Source organism: Lissotriton helveticus, chromosome 7 (assembly GCF_964261635.1).
Source record: "Lissotriton helveticus chromosome 7, aLisHel1.1, whole genome shotgun sequence".
Classification (NCBI taxonomy): Eukaryota; Metazoa; Chordata; class Amphibia; order Caudata; family Salamandridae; genus Lissotriton; species Lissotriton helveticus.
Window position 1 is genome coordinate 1,572,603,849 of NC_136068.1, and position 25,588 is coordinate 1,572,629,436.

Consider the following 25,588-nt stretch of genomic DNA (forward strand, 5'->3'; position numbering starts at 1 on the left):
ATACTGCATGCTTTAATTAGAAAGTTTTCTTCTTTCATGGACAACCTGGCAGTTGGGCTATGCTTGCTATTCTAGTACATGTTAATGACCATCAGTGAGAACCCCATGATGCAGACGGAAATTTTACTTTCTTGTAACCCTAGCTCTACATCATAGATAGTCTCACTGAAGTACTAAAAAATCCTCTCTTCTACCTTTATCAATTTAAGTTATTATTTTCTTTGTATTATATCCTACCACAGGTCATATTCTTCCTTTTAAAACCAATTGAGGAGGTGAGGCAATTTGTCATTGGAGCTCATGCTCGGTAAAAGAAGCTGCTTTCTTCCTTAAAGGTATATTGTATGCTGAACACAGCTAGTGCACTTCTGACCTAACAGGCAGGCACCTTTCCCTTCAAGTTTTTCCGCAGTTTGAGGATTTCAATTTATTTCAAATATGTATCACAATTCTACACTAAATACTGGAATGTGGTTTGGATTAAATTAAAATAGTGTAGTACTGTACAGAAAAATACAGTTATAGCTGGCCTGTCACAGACTTATGACGGTGTCGAGCACTAGGGTGTCTACCTCCAAGTTCAGAAATACATACATACCCACACTGTATATTTGTTCAAGGGACCCCACACAGAGATGGGACAATTCTCTGTTTATGAGGTCAGTGAGAATGGCTATGATGCCACTAGGATTACAAGTATGTCATATTATCTTATAAGGTATTTGTTGAGCGCACGGCTACTCTAGGGAGTGTACCGGCGTTTACTCAAAAACCCTTGACAGAGCAGTGTTAACAGAACAATATGCACCTCCTCTACTGTTGGAAGAGCCATGTTTTCAGGAGTCACGTAAAACTAAGGAGATCCTGCATCTGTCTCAGAGAGGGAGGCAAGCTACTACAAAGCTTTGCGGCTGCTACTTGAAAGGAGCGTACCACCTTTTGAGACCGAAAGAACTTTGAGACGATCGTCAGGTGCTGTGTCGATGACGGCAGAGTTCTGGATAGGGTATAGGGATGGATTTTATTCAAGAGGTAGGGAGCTCCAATATTGTGGAGAGCCTTAAAGGCTAGCACCAGGGATTTAAAGTTAACCTTCTTTTTCACTGAGAGCCAGTGCAGGGACTTTAGACAAGGGGTCATGTGTGTCCTGGAGCCGACCCTCAGTACGGCCCTGGCTGCCCCGTTTTGATCCACTTGTAGGCAAACAAGTAGGTATTCGGTGAGGTCAGTCCAGCATAGTCCAGCCTTGACGTGATCAGCGCTTGGACCACTGTTTTTCTATACGAGATAGGGAGCAGAGAGTGAAAGTTTCTCATCATTTTTAACAGCCCAAAAAAGGTGCCGGCCACGGATTAGACCTGTGACTTCATAGACATATCTGCGTCCAGTTTCACTCCAAGATTTTTTACGGAGGTCACTGGGCTGGCGGGGGTGGGGGAACAGATTCAGGGGCCACTATTGGGGCCATTCATCACCCGGAGTGTGACTCAAAAAGATAATTTCAGACTTATCTGAATTATATAGCAGTTGGTTGTATTTGAACCAGGCAAACACCTTGGCCAAGCACGTGCTTGCATCTTTCTCACAAGTAAATAACAGCTGAGCGTCGGCGTAAGATAAAACTTTTGCTCTATGCTGTTCTGCTATGAGTGCGAGAGGGCCTTTTAAATATTAAACAGGGTTGCACTTAAAACCTAGCCTTATGGCGCTCCTACTTTCAATGGAGGTATGATGGCCGAGAAGAGAGGGGACTAAACAGTTTACTGGCGGCTTTCCAGGAAGGAGGAGAACCACCTAAGAACCGTGCCCCCAATTCCGCAGTCCTGAAGTCTGCGCAGAAGTAGATTGCGGGGCACGGTATCGAAAGCAGCCGATAGGTCCAATAGTATCGTATAGCTTTCCCTCCTCTATCAAGAGTAGTTATGATTGTCTCAGAGACTTCTAGTAGGGCCGTCTTAGTACTGAAGTTGGCTCTGAAACCCGACTGGCTTGAGTGCAGAACATGTGTAGACTCTACAAAATCAGTGATGACAGCATTGACATATTTCTCCAAAGCCTTGGAGAAGTAAGGCAGCAGAGATATTGGTCTGTAATTGCTGGCTACCAAAGGATCTGCTGAGGGTTTTTTCAGTAGCGGGAGGATCTTTCCGTGTTGCCAGCTGTCCGGCATCAAACCTTCAGACAGGGATAAATTCAAGACTCTGTTGACATCAGGGTTCATAACCTCCACGATGGATGCCAAAGTTTATGCAGGACATGGGTCTGAGTGGGAGCCGGATTTCAATTTTAAGTGAAGTGGCCATAGGAATAGGGGGAAAATCCCAAAGTATTGCAGCCGCAACTGGGCCATTGGGGGTGGGCAAGCCAAAAAAGCCCTTGCTATCGAGGGCAGCAGAGCCAAATGAATCCTGGATAGTTTTTATTTTATTATAAAAGTATTGCGCAATATGATTCGTTCATTCATATGTGGGGGTGAAAGGGCTTTTTATGGCATTGGTGGAAGAAAAGTTCTTAACTATCTTAAACTGTTCCCTACTGCTATTCCCGGCTAGCACAATTTTAGAGGCCAGAAATGATTTTTTTTCTTCACTGACTCAGACATAGTGGGCTTTCAGGGCCAGTTTATAGATGGTTTTACTCAGAGAATTATAGTTTTTCCTCCAGGTTCGTTCAAGGCATTTGCATGCCCTTTTGTTTTTCCTAAGTGCCTCGTTGAACCATGGAGCCAACGCTCTGCCTTGCTTGGCTCCTCGAGTTTTGGACGGGGCTAGTTGCAAAGTCCACTCCTGGAGCCACCCTTCCAGTGAGAGCACATCATACTCAAAGGTGCCATTAGTGGGGATGGGGTGCTTATTTCATTTACTATTCTTCACCCCACTTAAACGATCCTTAAAAAGGAGATATATATATATATATGCGCTAGCCTTCACCACTGTAATCCTTCAGCTAAACAGACGAAAGCAGACCCATAAATCGGTGCGAAGATTTTCTTTATTGAATACCCTTCCTGTCCGCCATGACGCGTTTCTGCCTTCAGGAGGCCTTGATCACATGACGCTTGTGGAGGAAAGTGCAAAATTTAAAGTGCTACATGCGTGCAATTGTAATTGGCATAGAGCACATGACAAATAGACATAGAGGAAACATTTGTGAGTACTAGGCAAGTGCCTACGGTAAAAAATGCTAGCATTATTGACACAAATTATAAACTATACATAATAAACATTGCATCATGAATATTACGTCCATTTGAAAATTATAATAAACTTCAAGGAATTTTTTTTAAATTGTAAAAATACCTGAAACTTTAAATTTTTGCTTAAAACGTAATTAAAATGTGATAAAAACCAAGTGGGTGGTAACACATCGTAATAAGCAAAAAGGAAAATTAATCAATAATTATAGCACATGAATAGGCTAAAAGCGTCTCAATAAAACCTATTGGGATAAACATAAAAAAATGCATAGAATATAGTATCAATTGATTCATACATGTATAGAATACAAATGGCAATTTAAAGTAAGCATTAAAACATTACATGTTAAAAAAGTTTCTATTTACAAAATTGCCACTGTACGGATAAATAGCCTAAAGTGCTAGTGCAAGAACGAACAACAGTAGCAGTCATGCCCCTGGGGGCATCCTACTGAACCTCTATGTTTGAAAAATACTAAAGTGCTAGTGCAGTAAAGTGATGGGAAAAAAACCCATATATATATATATATATATATATATTACCTACTGGTGGTCGCCAGTAGGTAGTTATAGTTAGGACCTATTATCCATAGGAAATCCGCAACATTCTATCTGAAATAACTTTGGCGCCGGTTGATGAATCTCCGCGAAATTGTTAAAACTGGTGGGGCGCTCCGGTCCGCTCCTATCCTGAAAGTCTCGGGGTGATTCGTCAAGCGGGGGCCGAGAAAAAAGGGGGGGTCCCAAAACGTGTTTTCCCCATGCAATTTTCTATAGCAACCTTTAATTGCAGCTACAGCCTGAACTGCTGAATGGAATTACACCGAATTTGGCAAAAAGGTTTGGTTCAGAGTCGTGCCTTTTGGTTAAATGGTGTAAATCCGTTCAGTAGTTCTTGAGAAAATGAAAAGTAAAAGCATAATTATATCTATGGCCGTGCAGGATCGGCGCACCCTGCTGAGCACAAGCTTTATGCTAATTGGCTGTCAACACTCCAAACCAGGAAGTGTTGGTAGCCATCTTGTGCAACAAGAAACCAGTGGAAACAAACGCGAAAAACACGCAAAGGGGGCAGGGTGGAAACACTTTTTTTTTTTTTAAATCGTGGGATGCGCGAAGGATCTGCGCATCCCGCAGCGGGAACAAAACGTAAAAAAAAAAAACCTTTGTGGGGTGCCTTGAACCCCCCACACGCCCCGGCACTGCGACCTCTCCGGGGCTCTACACATAAAAATGTGGGTGACTGTGATGGACCCCCAAGCCCCGGGGACCACTACCTCCCCGGGGCTTTGAAGATGTTGGAAGGGGACCTCGCCTCCCCCCTCCTGGAGCCTTGTCATGGCCCTGGCGCCGCCACCCCCCATGGCCGGCCCCTGCAGTGTCCCGGGGTGCCCACCCCCGGGACACTGCTGTTTGCAATCACAGGGCGGGATCCTCGCAGCTCCCACCCTGTCATTGCAAACTGCTTTGCTTCATTGAAGCGAAAGCAGGGAAACCTGCTCTTGCTTCAATGAAGCAAAGCAGATTGCTTTTCCACATGGGTAGCAGCATGTTAGCTGCTCCCCATGTGGAAAAGCAATGTCGGCTTCCGCAGAAGGCGGGGAGCCGGCTGGGACCGTGGGGGGATTGGGGACCGCTCCACGGTCCCCAACAAAGAGGGACAGCCCCGGGGGATGGGGTCCGGGGCTACAAGTAGCCTGGGAGGGGGGCAATGCAGCCTCCCTCCCCTTAATATAAAATGAAAAAAAGAGGCAGGCTGGCCCCGGGGATGGGGGCCCTGGACCCATAATAGGCCTGAGATGGGGTCTACGTGGCCCCTCCAAAAAAAAAAAAATGGCCAGGCCCGGGGGATGGGGTCCCCGGGGCCAGAGGTGGCCTGGGAGGGGGGCCACGTGGCCTCCTCCCAAATTATACGTACATGTTTTTGTTTTTTTAAAGAGAAAGGCCGACCCCGGGGGATGGGATCCCCGGGGCGATTATGGCCTCAGGAGGGGGGCCACGTGGACCCTGGGGGATAGGGTCCCCAGAGCCAAAAAAATCTGAAAAAGACAGGGGGCTACACTTCTTGCAGCACTCTGCAAACGCGCCCCCTGGCACGTTTGCAGATGGGGAAAAAATTCGTTCCTGGGGGCAAACTAGCTGTCAGGGCTCGTGGGAGTTTTCCTCCTTGTAGCCCTGTTGTAGCCACTATATCAGCCCCCTTTTTACATTATGCTAATCTTAGGGCTCGTCATGCCTGTTGGCGCGTGTGCTGGCGACACTGGACATCCAAGATGGCCGCCAGCACACCCGCTGTTTAGCGGTCTAGTCGTTTGCCTCTTGATTTAGAAGCTCAGGTGAAGCGCGCACCAATGTTCTATGGCGCACTTCACCGAGAGCTTTCCCCGGTTAGGACCTACCTTGGAGTCGTCGCGAGTAGCAAGTCAGGCAGCGTCTTTGGGGTGACCGTTCTTCAGCGTTGGGCTCTCAGAACCAAGAGGACCGCAGGTTAGTGTCTGTTAGACATTCCTTTGTGTTTTGAAAAAGTGCGCACTTCCACAGGTGTAGCGTTCATAGCTTGTTATCTATTGCGCAGGTGTTATTTGAGTCTAAGGCATTGCGCACATCCCAAGTGTAGTGTTTAAAGTTGGTTTTCTATTGCGCATGTGAATATTGAATTTGAATCAGTGCGCAAGTCCGTGGAGTAGAGTTCTTAATCTGACTGGTGCGCAGTGTGCCGGTAACGTTTAGAGTTGTCGGAACTACGTTTGTTTACTGATTGAATAAAATAAATAATTTGAGATGCTACAGCTAGTTAAGGATCCAGTTGCTTAAAAGGATATTGAGGAAAATATCACGTTGGACAAATCTCTACACTCAGCCATCAAATCTAGAATTGGCAAAATCGTGTGAGAAGTATCACATGTTTAAGTGTTAAATTCATTTAAGGTAGACCTATTAAGAGGTCTTCAGTATACGCTTGTGGCTAATTGTAATCCCCATTAGTCATACCACAAACAAAAAAAAAGTTGACTTCGTCTTTTGAGTTCACATTAAGAACCATCTAAATTATCGAACCTTCACATACAACTTACCTATTAAGAAAAAGAAGATATAAGGAAAGACTAGGAATTAAATAGAATTTGATAGAATTAAATAGAAGTAAGTAGATGTGGGTAAATAACCCAACCTAAGATTATTACCTTTGCTTTTACCTCCTTGAGACGTAGTTGCGAGAAGTTTGTCGATATTTGAGAATAAAGAAAAGAACAACACATCGTTAATACTTAAAACTACACATTCAACAGAAGAGAGGCCAGCCCCAAAGAGTCTCCTGGTAAGATAATAGATACAGTAAATAAAGTGTAATTAAAATTAAAGTTTAATAGTAAAACAAAAGTGTTATTGGAAATGTATCTGCTTACAGCCTTAGAAGAAGAAGAGGCAGTGAACTAAAGAAGGATACGAGCAGTCTCTTCTCTCTCCCACTCCCCTTTCCTCCCTTGGTACTTACCTGCGAAGGTTAGTAAAGAAAGCCTAGCAGAGAAGTAGCGAGAGGAGAGTTGAAAAAAGGCATCATTCTGCTCCTGTGTGGTTACAATATTATCTAGTCCTGACACTAGCCCACCAGGAATCTCCAGTATGCGCCAGGGGTCTGCATTGCAGAGAGGTGTTCTGAGGCCACGCCATTTTTTACACCTCTCTGGAGCGCAGTTCTGTGGCGCTTAATGGAGGTTCCTGGTGGGCTAGTGTCAAGACTAGATAATGTTGTAACCACGCAGGAGCAGAATGATGCGCTGGTGGGGTAGTTGCACCCCTGGGACCCTCAGTATTCAAAGGGAGTTTTTCCTCCAACTTAAAACATGCCCAGTGGGCGCATTTGCACAGTGGTGAATGGAAGGGGTGGGGCCTGAGGTGACATGTGTGCAAACACGCCCTGTGGCACGTTTTAAGTTGAGGAATTAATACCTCTTCAATCCTGAGGGTCCCTGGGGGCCAACTAGCCCGCCAGGTACCTCCAGTAAGCCCCACGGAGCTGCGTTGCAGAGTGTTTGAGCCTAGGGACCCTTAGGATTCAAGGGGACTTAATCTCTCAACTTAGAACGACCACAGAGCGCATTTACACGGTAGTGAAGGGAGGGGACGGGTCGTGAGGTGAAGTGTGCAAACACGCCCTGTGGCGCGTTTTAAGTTGGGGAAATAATTCCCCTTCAATCCTGAGGGACTCTGGGGGCCAACTAGCCCACCAGTTACCTCCAGTGTGCGCCAAAAAGCTGCGTTGCAGAGAGGTGGTGCAGGTCGTGCCCTTTTTTACACCTCTCTGCAACGCAGCTCTGTGGCGCCTAATGGAGGTACCTATTGGGCTAGTTTGAGCCTAGGGACCCTCAGGATTCAAGAGGAGTTATTCTCCCAACTTAAAACGGCCACAGGGCCCCGTGGCAAGTTTTAGTTTGGGGAAATAATTCCCTTTGAATCCTGAGGGCCCATGGGGGCTAACTAGCACCACAGGTGCTTACAGTAAGCGCCACTGAGCTGCATTGCAGAGAGGTGGTCCAAGCCGTGCCACTTTTGACACCTCTCTGGCACTTACTGGAGGTACCTAGTGGGCTAGTTGTATCCTAGGGACCTTCAGGATTCAAGGGGACCTAAACTCCAAACTTAAAACGGACACAGGGCGCGTTTACATAATGGGGAAGTGTGGGGACGGGGCCTGAGGTGACGTGTGCAAACACTCCCTGTGGCGCGTTTTAAGTTGGGGAAATAATTCCACTTCAAACCTGAGGGCCACTGGGGGTCAACTAGCCCACCAGGTGCTTCCAGTAAGTGCCACTGCGCTGCATTGCAGAGAGGTGGACTATGCTGTGCCCCTTTTTACACCTCTATGCAACGCATCTCTGTGGCGCTTACTGGGGGTACCTAGTGGGCTAGTTGGACCCTAGGGACCCTCAGGATTCAAGGGGACTTAATCTCCCAACTTAAAACGGCCACAGAGCGTGTTTGCACAGTGGTGAATGGAGGGGACGGGGCCTGAGGTGACAGGTGCAAACACGCCCTGTGGCGCGTTTTAAGAGCTAGTTTTAATACCCCTGCCCTATTATATACTACGGGCTTACAGAGGAGGTCATGCTAAACATAGGGGGACCGCAACGCATAGTGTTCCGTAGTGCATTTAGGCTTTTCAGTGTATTCTAAGTGTCTTTTAACATAGCACTGGTTAGTCAGACTCCGTTACCACCAGTATCCGTCTGAAAAAGTTGAGGGTACAGGATGATTTGGAAACAAGGCTTCTTTCTGCTCTTCTGTTTGTTCTTCTGCACGTTTTCCTTCTTCCTGCACTTTTCTTCGTCTTTGAGGACTTCTGCTGCTTCTTTCTGCATTTTTTTTATTTCTGTGCGTTTTCTCTTCTTTCTTCACATGTCCTATCTATATATCTGTATAAATACTGTTTTATATTTTTTACACATGTTGACCCTCGACTCACATTTTCTCAATCCTACTTGATTATATTGCTGTATGAATACAAAAAGCTTGTGTCACATATGTAGTCCTCCCCACATGAGGTTTAGTTGTGGCTGCATATTGCATGTGGAGTTTCTGTGCAAAAGACGTGAATAGCAGCAAGTCCACTGTGCAAAACTGTACATTAATGTGCAAATGAGCTTAGAAAGTGCAAACCGTATGACTGACAATGTCTATCAATATTGTTAACAATAATAAACCAATGTTTGGATAAAATTGTTAAAAGCATATAAATAGCAATTTAAAAGAATATATCATCATATCGGTAAAATAAGTGCAAAAAGGAGGTGATAAAAATACATTATTTACATAGGTATGCTTTCAGAGCTATACAAATATATTACCATGGGAAATTCATTTGTTCATGTTGTCATTTCATATACTTGATATTAGGGAACCTATATATCAAGATCCTATCGCGAATGCATTTGTACCCCAACTATTACCTTGCTTAATTGATTCCGGAGCCCTATATACACAGTCATATTAGGAAGTGCAATATAGGGGAATCTGAAGATCTACAAAAAGTTATGCATTTCTTCAATATTGTTTAACCCATTTGGCCATTTACTGTCAAACTCTAATATCATCTTTGTTTCAAGTTGACGTAACTGGCACTCACGATTCCCACCTCTACGTGATTTGGGAATTGCCCCTATTACAAAATACTTCAAACAAGCAACGTCATTATTGTGACTTCTCTTGAAATGACGTGCCACTGGATAGGCGGGGTCACTATGTAAAATAGCACGCAGGTGTTGTAAGATCCTTAAATGCACCTGCAGCTCGGTACTGTCAATGTAGTTGAAACTGCAGGTGCATGTAAGGACATACACGCCATATTCCATCTTGCAATTATAGCTCCCAGAAATTTCCACATCTCGCGCGCTAAATGGAGTTTGATAGTGAGTTGTATTAGCCCCAAATTTGCACGCTCGGCAACTACTACATTTTTAGAATCCCTGTGCAGGTTTAAGCCACATAGTGTTCAATGTTGTCTCAGGGCTACTCTTGTCTGGCACCACACCCATATTCTTCACTTTTCTAAATGTGATAGTTGGGGTATTAGGAAGCCTAGGATTGAGAATGGCATCGTTTAACAAGATCGGCCAATTTTTCTTTATAATGGCCCTGATCTTTTTTTCTTCATTACTAAATGTTGTTATAAGTCTAGGATTATTGTTGTTTATAATCCCTTCCCCTGTTGCCGAATCTGATTCCACAACCGCAACATTGGATTCACTGGATTTGAAAAGGCTTTCTCTGGGTCTTAATTTTGCCTTTTCCACAGCTTGTTGTAATAATATGTCTGAGTAGCTGCGTGCTTTTAGTCTCACAATCATTTCTTTGAGGCAATGATCAAAATCCGTGTTTTTACTGCATATACTTTTTAGCCTCAAAATCTCCCCCTAGGAAATACTTGCTATTAGGTGTTTCGGATGCAAACTAGTGGCATGGAGCGTGGCATTGCCAGCAGTAGGCTTTCTATACAGTGTTGTTTCTATTCTCTTCTCTTTGTTGTATACCTTCAAATCTAAAAATTCCACACTTGTTTTATTAATGTTTCGATGTGAAGTGGAGGTTAAGGGAATTCGGATTGATCTCATCCACAAAATTAAGGGCCTCTGATTTATCCCCTTGCCATAAGATGAAGATGTCAATTATGTATCGGAGAGAACAGATTATCTTTTCGTTGACCCATGTCTTATGCTGTTTTTTCAGGCCCTCTTCCTCCCACCAACCTACGTGTAAACACGCATAGCTGGGGGAGAAACAGGAACCCATTGCCACTCTTCTCAGTTGTTTATGCAGATCCTTCCCAAACAGGAATAAATTGTTATTTAAACACCACTCAATAAGTTTGATAATAGCCTTATTATGCTCATGGCATTCACATGATCTGTTCAATAAAAAGTATTCAACAGCAGCTATTCCCTGTGCATGATTAATGCTTGTATACAGAGACTTGACACCTAATATTATAAGCCACATGTCATCACTCCAACAAAGATCATTGATTTTCTCTAAAAAATCTCTTGTGTCTTTCAAATAGCTAGGTAATTTTTTAACCAAATCCTGTAAAAAGTAGTCAATATCTTGACTCACTTGTTCCCCGGCACTTTTAATGGCCGATATAATCGGTCTTCCGAGTAGTGGTGATATTTCCTTGTGGATCGTTGGGATCAAATATAAAATAGGGAGGGCTATATATATATAAAAATCCACAGTCCTGAATTGCCTTAGTTCCCGCAACAGACAGGTACGGACCATAACGTACTTAGTAAATCGGAACGCGTCACTCCTTTTCTGCAGGGTTGTGGGTGACCTGAACAATAATAAATAAGCCTGATCCATACACGCCTTGTGTACGTGCCTCTTCTTCCTTGCAGTAGGAGTGGTTTTCTTCATATATATATATATATATATATATATGGCCCAACCTCCGTTCCCAATGCGCAGCACTTGCGTTTGCAGACACAATGAAAAGCAAAGCACGGACCAAAATTCGGTTCTTATATTTTATTTGCTTGTCGGCTTCATAACGTTTCGGCTCCCTTGAGCCTTGCTCACATGACAGCGAGATTGAGTGGGGAGTGAAAATTTAGTGCCAGTGCTACATTCCAATTGGGCCACAAAAAATAGACATGGTAAAAAGACTGCTAGTACATTCAATGTAAAATACTTAGGATCTGTACAATAAATATAAGCAGTAAAACACTAAAAATATTACTGGTAAAATACCTAGCAATTTATAAATAGCGTTAAAATAATGCCATTATTCACATATAATCGAGGACAAAAATTACATAAAATGTATCATGATATGTAAAAGTCACTCGCTATGGACATTGTGCAATATTGTGATAAATCCCCTAACCATGTAAACATTCAGAGTAAACATCCGGGTGGTCTTAATTGGGATGAAGAATTAGCAGTGCATCTCAAAGAGGGCTCATAGAGGTATTATATATGTCCATCTTTACCCTCATTAAGTTTTCCCGTCAATGATATCATTTTTTTACTCCGTTCATAGACATCCAAAAGAGAGTATAGAGGGTGCTTTAGAACTAGTAGTATAATTAATGTAAATATAATGCCTTCTTGATCATGTTAACAACTGTGCTAGAAAATAATTTTAATCTTAATTGTAATTTTGTCTTTTGTGTATGTTTTTTTTTACAGGAAAACAGGCAGGGTTTCCCAGAATTAATTGATTCACCATCACGGGCACCCCATCCTGTTCGTCCATTTGTAGGCACAAAAGAAGTTACACAAGCATGCATGTATATAATATGAGACTATATGAAGTTGACGCATTTAACTTTAATAGTCTGGGTTGTAATGCACTAGTTTTTGTTATCCAATAGAGCTTTTGCCAGATAAGATATATTCCTTGCATTCTAATAATGAATTTATAGATTGAAATCGTTGCAAGGCTCCGTATTTTGGCACGTATACCAGGTGTCCTATTGACACATATCGTAATGTGGACTTTAGTTGGAACCTTATTTTTCCAAATATCTAGACACTGGTCAATAATATTTACAGTAGAATTCAGGAGTATTCTCTGCAATAGTAATTTTCACTGATCAGTTATGACTCAATACCCAGATTGTTACTATGTCTGACACTTGTCAATAATTTTGAAAGTATATATCTTTTCTGCAAAGTACTGCAATGCGCACTGCTTAATGTTATAAGATGGCCGACACATATTTTGTGAAAGTAGAATGATGTACGTCTTACACTTATTATTTTTATGCTTTGAATATTTGGTGTCCCTTTGACACATGTCGCAATGTGGACTTTAATTTGAACTCCCAGTTCTTAAAATATTCTGACACTGGTCAATAATGCTTTCAGCAGAATTCAGGAATGTTTCTGTATTGATAATATTCACTGACCTAGCTATGACTTAATATTCACATTACCAGTTTGTTTGACACTTGTCAACAATTTTGTTAGTAAAATATAATGTATTCAAAGCAATTTGATATGTAATCGTTCGACGTTACAAGATGGCCGATACATATACTGTGAATTTGGAATCCTGTATGTCCTACACTTATTTCTATGCTTGTGTAACTTTATTTAAATTAGCACTTTTTTCTCACACAAACTTATCACACGTGATCAAGGCAAGTCGCCGAAACGCGTTGTGTGAATAAACCGAAGAAATAGCATTTCTTGGATTGTTGTGTGGTTCCTGAGAGCGTACAGCTATTATCAATGTTTTGGAATATAATAGTAAACCTATACTTATCTGTATACACTTATGTTTGCGCTATTGTGGTAGTCTGCATTTTGGCTACAATATTTTTCATAGTATGATATTTTGAACACTTTATTCTGCTAGAATGTCAACGTGCCCTATTTAGCATTTGGTGGAGTGGCCTTCAAACGATTTTCACCACCCCCTTTTGTACCGCTTTATTCGCCATACGTTGGCAGGGTATGCTCAGACGTTGAGTCCCTTGCTCACTTTGCCACTGGATTCAAGCAAGCCTGGCTGAAGACGGCTGAAATGCCAGAAACCGGTCCTAGGAAGCTTGACTCCGGTCTAGGGAAGGCATGGCTTGGCAGTTTGGGCTGGACTGTTCCCATGAGGCACAGGGTTCAGACTGATTTGTATATGGCCATGTCTGAACTGGGGTGGCAGAGTGGGCTAAAGAACGGTGATGGATTAAACCCAGATCTGTTGACTGGGTGTGAGTGTTTGATTTGTTCAAATGCTCCGTCCATCACCACCCCCTTTTGTACCGCTTTGTACGCCATAAGTTGGCTGGGTATGCTCAGACGTTGAGTTCCTTGCTCACTTTGCCACTGGATTCTAGCAAGCCTAGCTGAAGATAACAGAAATGCCAGGAACCGGTCCTAGGAAGCTTGATTTCGGTCCAGAGAAGGCATGGCTTGGTAGTTCGGGCTGGACTGTTCCCATGAGGCACGGGGTCAGACTGATTTGCATATGGCCATGTCTGAACTGGGGTGGCAGAGTGGGCTAAAGAACAGTGATGGATTAAACCCAGATCTGTTGACTGGGTGTGAGTGTTTGATTGGTTCAGATGCTGCGTCCATCACCACCCCCTTTTGTACCGCTTCAAACATATTACAGCATAAAGATTAAAATGTTCATGATGCATGGTGGGACCATTTTCTGGGATTTCTCTTCAACACTACCATGGCTGTGTCATTCAGAACTGATGCTGGTGGGGAAATGGCTTTCCATATGCTGTCATTCCTGACAAAGCCAGTCCAATGCCATTTTAGTTGGTATCACTGCTGCCAGTTGGGTTTATCTATTGTTGGACCTTTGGACAGTTTTCTCTTTTGTAAAGTAACACTTTCTGGCACCTCAAAATAGAGTTGTAGAACACAGAGGAGAATGGATGGAACAATAGCCTTCATCTGCAGCTGTCCCGCAAATGCCATGCTTTCAAGTCTGGCGCAAATCCTTTTTTAGCATGACTGGTTCACAGTTCCAACATTTGCCACGTCTACTACGAGAAGTGGTCATTATAGGACCAACAGAAAACCTGAGTCCAAAGGGCATGATCCTGAGTTCTAGGTCTGGGGCTACCTTAATAGCTTACTGAATGTGTCCCTCACTTCCAGGTATTTGGTAGGTGGTAGGAGTATATTGCCAGAGATAGGACTGCATGTCTGTAGAAGAGTTGTAAGTGACTCCAAATAATGTAGACCGAGAAGTAAATGCAACCATCTACTTCCCCGATTGGAAATAGGATAGAGGTTATCTAAACAGTACTTAGAGATTCTTTTATACATTTCTGGCACCCTTTAAAATCAGATAGATGTCTTATTTCTGGTCTTCTGGCAATCTAGCCCTTTTAGTGATACCCTCTTTTCTCCAATGATGTGTACTCACTTTCTTCCTGGAGCAAATTGCGAAACACTTCTCCACATCTGTATCGCTTTCAGCAGTATGGAATTTTTCTATAGGCCTTATAACTGTGAGCTTCCTGCAATCCATTTGGCACAAGGGAATGAAGGGGGGATTAGCACATTGATTACAATGTGATCCCCTTGGAGTCCAAACCAGATCATTTTCACATAAAGGGATCGCAGCACAAAAAGTGAAATGACCACAGGTTTAGACATAGACATTTAAATGCATTTGGAACATGTTTCTTTAATATTATGACATGCTAGTGTATTTGTTTTTGCATTAGTATGTTTTGAAGCGCGTCAGGAACTGGCCTTTATAATGAATGTTGCCATAATTCGACACCCTCACTCGCCTAGTCCTCACTGAGAGCTCAGTGTAAAAGGACCTAACTGTCCATAATCATATGTGTAAACACGACATCCAGATTGTAATTTTGTAGTACTTAGGTAGTTTGAAATCTATTACATCCAAAGATGACAAGTAGAAGTGTAAATGTAGAATAAGTTTTATTCTCAGGAAAGTACAGCACTCAGATCCAGGCAGAGTGTTTCTTCTTTCAGCTCCAGCCTTAAACTGACCAGCAGGAGCCCAACATTCTATAACTGCTAAGCAACACTTAGTTGAAAGATGCATCTCCATTTAATAACCCAACATTGTTAAACATACAGTTCTATCTAATGCCTAAACATAATAAATGAAAAATATAAGATTAATATATAAAAAAATCAGACACTAATGGTTGAAGCTTGAACAGACAAAATGCATCTTTGCAAGTTTGAGCAATTCTGTATCCTTGCCTTCCTTAATCCTCTTTTCAGGATAAATAAGAGCTACTATCTCTTGGGCGGAGCTGAGGAAAGGTTAGCCTGTTGGGAGGAGCAATTTGGTTTCACCTCTCCCTATTAGTGGTGATGCATTCTAGAATGGCACTGTACTGATTGATGTTCATGTTTGCTTTATCTAGGGTATTAGAGGGAACAAAGGAGGAAGACAATTTAATTGAAAGCGTGTACCTTCAACCATGTGGTAAGTGCGTCTAATTGGAGGAAAATTTCAATGCTGGCTTTGTGTTCTAATTCAACATGGTCATGAAATTAATTGCAACATATACATACTAGCCCAAGTAGCATAATCGTGCACACACGCAAATTTACATATCACAGAATACATATTCAACCATATATTTGGTTCTACAGAAATTATGTGGTTATCAGGGCTTGACATATGTGACAGGGTGGCTAAATTAAGCATCAAAAGCATATAAGGCCAGAAGGAGACTCAACGTTTGGAGCTTATCCAATTTAAAGTCAAAGTATGTCACGTTCTGAGATATTTGCAGGTATTTTACTTTTGAAGGCAATAGAGAAAAGAATGTTCGAGGCATGTGAGCTGTAGATCACATGCTTTGCATACTCCTGCCATCTAGTGTTGGGTCCGGATGTTTGCAAGTTGTTTTTCTTCCAAGAAGTCTTTCCAGGCATGAGGTAGGTGACTCCTCCTTTTGGTGAATGGCTTGGGCATCGACTCCATTGTTAGATAGTTTATTTCTGGCATGAATTACTGTGCCTCGGTTTGACCCTGTTTCGCAGGTTCCCCTTGGTGGCCAATACACTCACCCTCAACGGTATTGTTTTCGATCGCGTATCTTCATTCTCCGCGTATTGTATTTACTCAAAATCCTTCTTTTGATTGGGTAGCTCCTGGAAGGCCGTCGGACATACCCGCGTAGGTCCGCCTCGCAGTATATTGAACAAACTCCATTTAAAATCTGCCCTCTGTGCCATATGAAGTTCCTGCGCACCGACTCACATGAAGTGTGCAACTTGTTATTGTCATCGGAGCAAAAAGAACAGGACTGCAACCCGTGTAAGGCTTTCCAATCGAAGAAGACGCTTCTTGATCATCGGGCTCGACATTGCGACATGCAAAGCCAGCACACAGGTTCCATTCCGGACCTCTTTGGAGAAGATTCTGAACAGGAAACAGGCGAAGCCATAGGATCCGAGGAAGAACAGAATCCCATCTCCGTTTCGGACTCAGGCTCCGATGGGAACAAAAATATCCTGCAACGGCAGCGTACCGTGAGTACTAATCCTCCCTTGCCCCAAAGTCCACCTAATATTAAGAAGAAGCTTTGGTCCAACCTCCGCCTTAGGGCCACAATCAGCACTGAGAACAAGTGTCTAACGCCCCGCCCTCCAGCTTGGCACCGAAACACACCCCAAAGCCTTCTGGCTCTGAACTGAGTCGCACGAATTTGGGCACCGAGCCGAAACCTTTGGGGTCAAAGTCAGGCTCGGCCCAACTCCCTTTGACCCCGAAAACATCTTCGGATCAGAAAACCTCGGCATCCAAAACACCGGCGTCAAAACAGAAGATTGCAAAGACTCCAGCAAAGGAGTTCCCTTTCGATGTTCCACCCTTGAAACCGGACCCGAAACAAAGAGAACTCTTTATTCATCCAACAACTGGACATATTGGACACTAAAACGTAAGCCAGAGACGTAGGAAGTTTACCACATCCCTTTAAAAAGGAAGAATGTTGGCACTAACCCTTCTCCTCCTACTCCTCCATCTCCACCTACTCCTGAGTCTCAACTATTACTAATTTCACCTGCTGACTCACCAACACCATATATACTGGATAATCAGGATGATGGGGATGGAGCTAGGGCCAATGATCCACCACCTGCATATCCTTGGGGACATTATCACACTAATCCTCCCTCAGGAAGCAATCCTGATCTGTACCCTACTAAACCCTCTCCACCAGACGACATTGTAGGATACATAGAATTGTTAAACAGAGCTGCTAATTACCATGGGGTCCAGTTACATAAGGAATCCCTAGAAGAAGATTTCCTTTTCTAAACTCTTAGCAGTGAACAAAAATCCTTGCACACACTTCCACTGCTCAAGGGTATGCTCAGAAATGTAGATGACATTTTTAATGATCCTTTGCCCGCACGTATCCTTACCCCCAGGGTATACAAGAAATATAAATCTGCACCATCAGACCCAGTTTAGATCAGGGGGCAGTGAACACTAGATTCTCTAGTCATGTCTAATGAACGTAAGAGTTCTAATTCCCAAACGCCAGGGAATGCTCCACGCCCAGACAAAGAGTCTAAATTGATAGATGCCTCTGGAAAAAGAATAACCTCCCAAGCTGCAAACTTTTGGCGCATTTCTAGTACACAAGCATTTCTAGCTAGGTACGATAGGGCGCTTTGGGATGAAATGGAGCAATTGCTACAATTTCTGCCTGATGAGCACAAGTCCAAATCTCAAGACCTAGTGCAGGAGGGGCAGATCATCTCAAACAATTCCCTCAGGTGTGCGTTAGATGCTGCTGACACTGCTGCTAGAGGTGTTAACACTAGCGTTCTCTTAAGAAGCATGCCTGGCTACCTATTTCTGGGTTCAAACCAGAGGTTCAGGCTTCCATTCTGAACACACCATTTGACAAAACACACCTCTTTGGAGCTGTAGTAGACTCATCATTAGAAAAGTTGAAAAAGTACTCGGAGGTGGCAAAACCATAGGAGCCCTCCAGTCACCATCAGGCCGCGGCTCCATTCGACGCTCCTTTTATCGGGGCAGGTTCAAAAACACCTCCTCAGACACTGCCTCTACAACCTACAAAGGCAACAATCCGCCCTCGGCCTCTAAGGGTTCTTCAGAGGGGGTTATAGAGGCAACAATGGCAAGGGTAGAGGTAGAGGTTCTAACACACGTGCCTCTCACTCCAATACCAAACAGTGACTTTAATACACTCCCCCTTACCATTTAACACCTGTCGAGGGGCGTCTATCACAAATCCTACCTGTCTGGCAGTAAATAACTACAGGCAAATGGGTACTGCAAATGATCCGTTCTGGTTATTGCCTGGAAGTTACCAACAATCCTTCAAACATTCCTCCACGTTCACACAAACTGTCACCACACCACTCACACCTTCTCAACCAAGAGGTTCAGTCGCTCATTTTGAAAAGAGCTATAGAGCCCGTACCACTGCAATACCACGGGTCGGGCGTATACTTCTATTTTCTAATACACAAAAGGACATTCCTCTCAGACCTATCTTGGACCTCAGAGAATTGCATCCTTACCATTTTTTCATGGTAACACTTCAACAAGTGCTCCCACTTCTGCAATAGGGCAACTTTCTGTCTACTCTAGACTTAAAGGATGCAAACTTCCATATTCCATTTCATCCCGCTCATCACAAATTTCTCAATTTGTGGTAGCGGGCCATCATTACCAGTTCAAAGTACTCCCATTTGGAGTTACAACAGCTCCCAGAGTCTTTACAAAGTGTCTGGCAGTGGTCTCTGATCATCTAAGAAGACAACACATTCTTGTCTTCCCCTACTTGGATGACTGGTTCATCAAAGCCAGTATGTATCCAAAGTGTCTTCAACAAACTCACAGGACACTGCAGTTACTGCACCAACTGGGGTTCACAGTCAAGGTGCTGAAATTGCATCTTCAACCTTCCACCACTCAAAACTTTCTAGGAGCCATTTTAGATACTCAAAGGGCACTAGCATTCCCCAATGCAGCCAGAATTTGCAATATTCAGGCTCTAGCTCTCTAGTTTCAGCCCACTCACTCGCTGCCAGCTCGAGTGTATATGCAACTGTTGGGAATGATGGCCTCTTACATCATCATTGTTCCCCATGCCAGGCTTCACATGCGTCCCCTCCAGGAACTAATCACAGGGTCTTTTAACAGATCTAGTGTTGGTAAGCACCCACACTCATCGCTCTCTGCAGTGGTGGAACCCACAAAATGTATCAAAAGGACGGCCCTTCGTAGACCCTGTTCCACACATAATGCTAACATTGGACGCGTCCCTCGCTGGTTGGGGGGGGCTCATCTTCAACATCACACAGTGCACGGCCTGTGGAGTTAACAGCAAAAAACTCTCCAGCTAAGCCATCTAGAGCTGCTTGTAGTGTTTCTAGGGCTCAAAGCATTTCAGACTCACCTGGTCAGCAAAGCTGTCCTTGTTCATACCGACAACATGATAGCTATGTATTATATACAAAAACAGGGGCGGGGGGACAAACTCTCTTTAACTATCGCACTTGGCTCAAGCCATTTGGAAGTGGGCGATTTACCACACAATCTATCTCCTAGCAGAACACCTCCCAGGAATACAATCAGATTGCCGATCTCCTCAGCAGACAGAGACAGCAAATCCACGAATGGGAACTTCACCCTCAAGTTTATCCCCCATACTTTCAAAGTTGGGAGTCCCTTAAATAGATCCTTTTGCCACACCAAAATGCAAAATGCCCAAACTTTGCCTCCAGGTACCCACACCCGCTCTCCAAAGGCACTGCACTATGGATGAACTGGTAAGGGATATTTGCCTACACTTTTCCGCCTCTCCCACTCATTCCATTTGTGGTTCGGAAACACAGGCAAACATCCCTCACATTGATCCTAGTAGCTCCCTCATGGGCCCGTCAACCTTGGCTCACAACCCTGTTGGATCTGTCACTAGTTCCACATCAAAAACTGCACCTCTCATCCAGTCTCCTCACACAGAGCCATGGAGAAATCAGACACCCAGATCCCAAACAACTGAACCTCGCTATCTGTCTCCTGAAATCCTAGAGTTTTGTTACGTAAATCTCCCACCAGACTGTATGATTATCATTAGAGATGCCAGAAGGCCTACTACAAGAGCCTGCTATGCAGCTAAATGGAAACGTTGTGTTATCTATTGCAACAATAACCTCATTCCGCTTGATGCCTCAATACAAAATATCATTTGTTATCTGTTACATTTGCAGCAGTCGGCGTTAGCATACACCTCTATCCGACTACATCTTGCTGCAATAGCTGCGTATCTACAATCTAGGCAACACTCTTTTTAGAGTGCTAGTAATCAAAGCTTTCATGGAAAGACATAAGAGTTATCCCACCAAGACTTCCACCTGCCCCAGTGTGGAATCTCAGCATAGTCCTCACAAGACTAATGGGGCCACCTTTTGAACCCATGCATAAATGTGAACTTTACTGAGGAGAGTGGGTAAATTACAGGCACTAACCATAGAAGAACCTTTTTTCCAACTTCACAGAGACAAAGTGGTTCTTCATACTAAGCCCAAGTTTCTACCTGAGGTAGTTCCTGCAATTCACATCAGTCGGTTGAGTTACCTGTATTCTTTCCTCAACCTGATTTAGTGGCAGAACGAGTTCTACACATGTTAGATGTTTGAAGAGCACTTTTATATTACATTGAAAGAACAAAATAATTTTGTAAAACTAAACAACTTTTTGTTGCTTTTGCACATCACACAAGGCCAATCCTATATCCAAGTCAGGTATTGCCAGATGGATTGTTAAATGCATTCAGACTTGTTATGCAAAAGCAAAAAGAACGTTAACAATATCCCCAGAGTGCATTCCACTTGCAAAATAGTGGCTTGTATGGCTTTCTTAGGAAACATCCCCATAGTTGAAATTTGTTAAGCTGCACATGATCTACACCACACACATTCACCAAGATGTGTTAGCCAGAAAACAAGCTAATGTGGGCCAGGCAGTACTTAAAACACTCTTTCAGACAACTCCAACAGCTACAGGTTAGCCACCACTTTGGGAGAATACTGCTGTATAATCTATACAAAGCATGTGATCTGCGGCTCACATGCCTCAGACGGATAATGTTACTTACCCAGGAAGCATCTGTTCTTGCCAAATACAGAATCTTTTCCACTTTAAAGAGTATGATTTACTGGTACTGTCCGCTCAAGCCCGAGTTAGTACTTCTCGGCATTCCTGTGGGATCTTTCAGTGTTGAACCTCCTGAGGCTCGAGAGCAAAGCGAATAACTTCAGAGAACCGTGGTCTGGATGTTTTACTTGTCCTTGGTTGATTGTTAGTAGGGATGGAATCGGTTTGAGGGGTATCGGAGGTTGCAGTGTTATTTAGACGTGTGAAGAATGCGTTTTCATGCAACTGAAGGCAGTCGGGGGCTGTGACGCAAAGCTGTATGTTGCAGACACCATAATAAATCACAGATCTTGTTTAAGTCTTGATCCAAGTCTAGTGAGGAGACTTGTTCCTGCTCTTGAGGCTGCTCGCGCCACTGGTTCTCTTCACGGTGGAGAACTTTGGGTATGTCCAGATGCAAAAAGAAGCTTGAGAAATTGAAGACTCGATCCCTTCCCAGCACTCTCTATCCAAAGAGAAGTAGGAAGTGTGCCAATGTGCCAGCTATTCTTGTTCCCAATCTCCACACATGAAGGTGATTTCTCAACTGGTTCTCTTACATGCAATTGGCCCGTAAAGGGGCCACATCGTGGATTTATAGCACTTTTCCAGCTCCTTCTGGTGTTCATTTGGGGCTTAACTATTTGCTTGGACTGCAAGTGGAGGTATCACTGCCAGATCTGTCCTAAGCGCTGTCTGTGCCACTCGAACCTCCCTTGGGTCCGTATCTACCGATGCTGATCTGGATGTTGCCGGCACCAGAAGTCGAGACTTTGGTGTCCGACCAGCTGAATCCAGTTCAACCGTGACCGATGTTGCGTTTTGACTGCACTCCAGTGCACCCACTTCCCTTGTGCTCACATTCAGATAAAACACTTTTCTTCTACATGCCTTGCTCAGAGGCTTCATCACTCTTTTGGCTACCTGATAATGACGACAATGATGGAAAATGTTCACTCCCACACTATAATGATATTTATATGGTCATGCAGAGGTCAGTAGGCTGGATACCTCCCCTGAGATTGTTAATGTCCCCCTTGGACTGTCAGTGGTCGAGTGTGCATTATTTGCTTTGTTGATCAGACATTTGGCTGAGGTCCTGGATATGCAGCTGCCTACAAATGAAGTGAAAACAAATGTCCTCACTCAAGTTTTGCACCCTCTGCCATGCTCATCTTAGCCCTGGCTTACATTTAAGGAAGCCCTGATGGATACCCATATGGATACCTGGGCCTAAAGCCTACCCCTTGACCCCTCCATCAGGTAGTTAAAAAGGATTGAAGCATTCTGGAAGCAAATTTTCTTGGTTTTGTGATCATTCATTGAGCAACGAGGCAGCAGGGAATCGCTTTGCTGCTACCTGTAGTATTATCTTCATGTTTATCATTTGTACATTCTATGGTTTTGGAATGTTCTTGTGGGGATTCTATTTCAGGCAGTTGCCTCCTGACAGCTGATGGTTAAGGTGCTTACCAATAAACCTGACCTAAGAATTATCATCTTTTTGTGATTATTGGTAACTTTTCATTGGCGACGAGGACGGGATCGAAAAGAAGTTGAAGGAAGCACCTTAATGTCAAGCTAAGTACTCTGTATGATTTAAACGGACAACCCTTTGTGAAATTAACTTTGTGTTGGAAGAGGAGAAATAAACCTCCATTCTTGTGTAAAACCAGGAGTTTCTGTAACTCGTTTGATACTTCCCCAGCGGCAGCGTGTTTAAAAAGGGAGTTTGTATATTCCCCAGCGGCTGTGGAATATGTAAATTGAGGGAAGGAGTTCCTAACGTTTCCCTGTGATCGCGTTGCACATTTAATTCTGCTCGAAGTTTGTTCCTGTAACTTGTTTGGCACTTCCCCAACGGCAACGTGTTTGGAAAGGGAGTTTGTGTATTCCCCCGCGGCTGTGAAATATAGATATATTGAGGGAAGGAGTTCATGACGTTTTTTTTTTGTGCTCGCGCTTCACAGTTAATTCTGCTTCAAGTGTAAAAAAAGCAGGAAGAATTTCTGTCTCATATTTATGTGAAGCAAAGGCAAAGCGCATGGTAACGGCGGAGAAAAGATTTGTCAGTTACCGTTTCTTGTTGAAGGCGTGATCCTTCCAGTTCAAGCCCTTTCGTCGAATGGTGACGTAGTTGAATCTACTTAAGGGATTCGGTGAAGGTCTCCCCTAGCAACGTCTTTGAGCGTGTGACGAAGCAGACTGCTCACACATTGACTAGAACGTCACATGGCTGCGCAGCTGCAAGTTTTGCAGATCAGAAGTTTTATTTTGAAGAAATAACATCGCGTGAAAAGGAAAGCGAAGTTTTTTGACATTATTTTCCAACTAACATGGTTTTTTTTTCACTTGAGGGGTCTGTAATGTTCGTTTTAGTAAAATCGGAAGAGGTGTGAATTTGTTTGAAGGGTTTAGAATTTATGCAAATTGTAGACCAATTTAAAATTTTGAGTCTAAATTGAAACTTAGCTAAAATATATTGTTTTGAAGATTTAAAGGTACAATACTTCATCATTCTAATTTACAAATCAAATGATATTGTTTTGAAAAGTTAATACTTTATTGAATTTTGTATTTTGTGAAGTTATAACATAAGTCCTGGTAATGCAGAATGTGACCACGCCTCCATTTTTTCTGAGTGACCCAGGAGAACCAAAGGTAAAATGGAGTAAATGGAAAAAGATATTTGCGCATTATGCTAAAGTATGTGGTACTAATTTAAGTGCGGAAAGGAAACATTCCTTACTCATGCATTGTCTGGGTGGGGAGGGGCAGGAAGTGCTTGAAAATTTGCCAGAGTTGTCTCAACAAGAACAAAGGGGTTTGGATGAATATGAGGTGTGTTTACTACAATTAGATAAACATTATCTACCGCGCATGAGTACCATCATGGAGAGGTATCATTTTGGGAAACGTGAGCAAGGAAAAGATGAATCTGTGGAGGAGTATATTACTGCTCTAAGAAAATTGTCTTCTACTTGCAAGTATGGTGCGGTGAATGAGGAACGTATTAGGGATCAATTTGTTTTGAAGTGTAGGGAAGATAAGATCAGGGAAGAGTTGTGGCTCAAGGATGAACCTCCTTTAGAAGAGGTAATTGGGATAGCTAAAAGGGTGGAACATATGTTGAAATGTGTGAACGAATTAAAAAATGATAAAGGAAAGGTTGAGGAGAAGGTTGAAGAGGTGAAAGTTGATGTAACACAAATTAAAGAGGTGAAACCTGTAGTAAAGGAGATGGGTAAAGAGGAAACTAATGTGACTGGTTTTACCTGTTAAAAATGTGGGAAGCTAGGTCATAAGGCTAATTCTAAGTTTTGTCCAGCTATGAATTTTGTTTGTCATGGCTGTGGTAAAAAAGGACATTTTGTTAAATTTTGTAAAACAAAGGATAGGAAAGTAGTTAGCAAGGAAATTAAGGAAGTTATCTGTCAGATTAAAGTCAAAGAAGAGCGAGATCATCCCATGGGTGTGATAAAGATAGATGGCATAGAGATAGAAGTGAAGTTTGACTCATGTGCACGCATTACTATTATTTCAAGGGAAATTTATGAGAAATATTTTAAAGACAAAAACAAATTGAGGAGAATGGATGTGTGTCCAGGTGGTTATGGAGGTGCTCCCATTACCATGATGGGATATTTTGATGCTTCCATTGAATTCGGGAAGAGAATACCTGTGGGTAAGATCTATGTTTCTAAGGTTGGGGATTCTTTGATAGGATGGCCTCATCAGCGTGCCTTGGGTGTGGTTTTGAATCCAAACTCTGATCCTCAGGTGCAGGTCCAGGAGGTGGAGTCAAAAGCAAATGCATTTATGGAAGAATTTCCTAAACTTTTCCGTTCGGAATTAGGATGTCTAAAAGGTTATAAGCATTCTATAAAATTGAGAAAAGAAGCTCTTCCTGTGATTGCTAAGGTTAGGAGAATTCCTATTGCAGTTCAGGATAAAGTGGAACAAGAACTTAAGAAATTGCAAGATCAGGATATTATTACTACAGTGGAGGCGACTGAATGGTTGGCGCCTGTAGTTGTCGCCAACAAACCCAATGGTGAAATAAGACTCTGCTCTGATTTAAGATCATTAAACAAGGAAGTAGTGGTGGACAAATTTCCCCTACCCAATATTTAAGAACTTTTGGCATCTTTAGGTGATTCTAAAGTGTTCACAACTCTTGATTTAACGCAAGCATATCATCAAATAGAATTGACCCAGGAATCACAAGATCTTACAGCTTGTATCACTCCTATGGG

The 25,588-nt window shown here is 43.0% G+C and overlaps 1 protein-coding gene across 11 annotated transcripts in view; it reads left to right on the forward strand.

Annotated features, from left to right (window-relative positions):
• The window catches only part of KASH5 (KASH domain containing 5), a 3,089,192-nt gene that overhangs the window by 559,981 nt on the left and 2,503,623 nt on the right, over positions 1–25,588 (forward strand). For all 11 annotated transcript variants that reach the window (XM_078655089.1, XM_078655096.1, XM_078655092.1 and 8 more), the window contains exon 4: positions 15,565–15,626. In XM_078655089.1, coding sequence (XP_078511215.1) covers positions 15,565–15,626 — 62 coding nt within the window. The remainder of the gene's footprint in view (positions 1–15,564; positions 15,627–25,588) is intronic.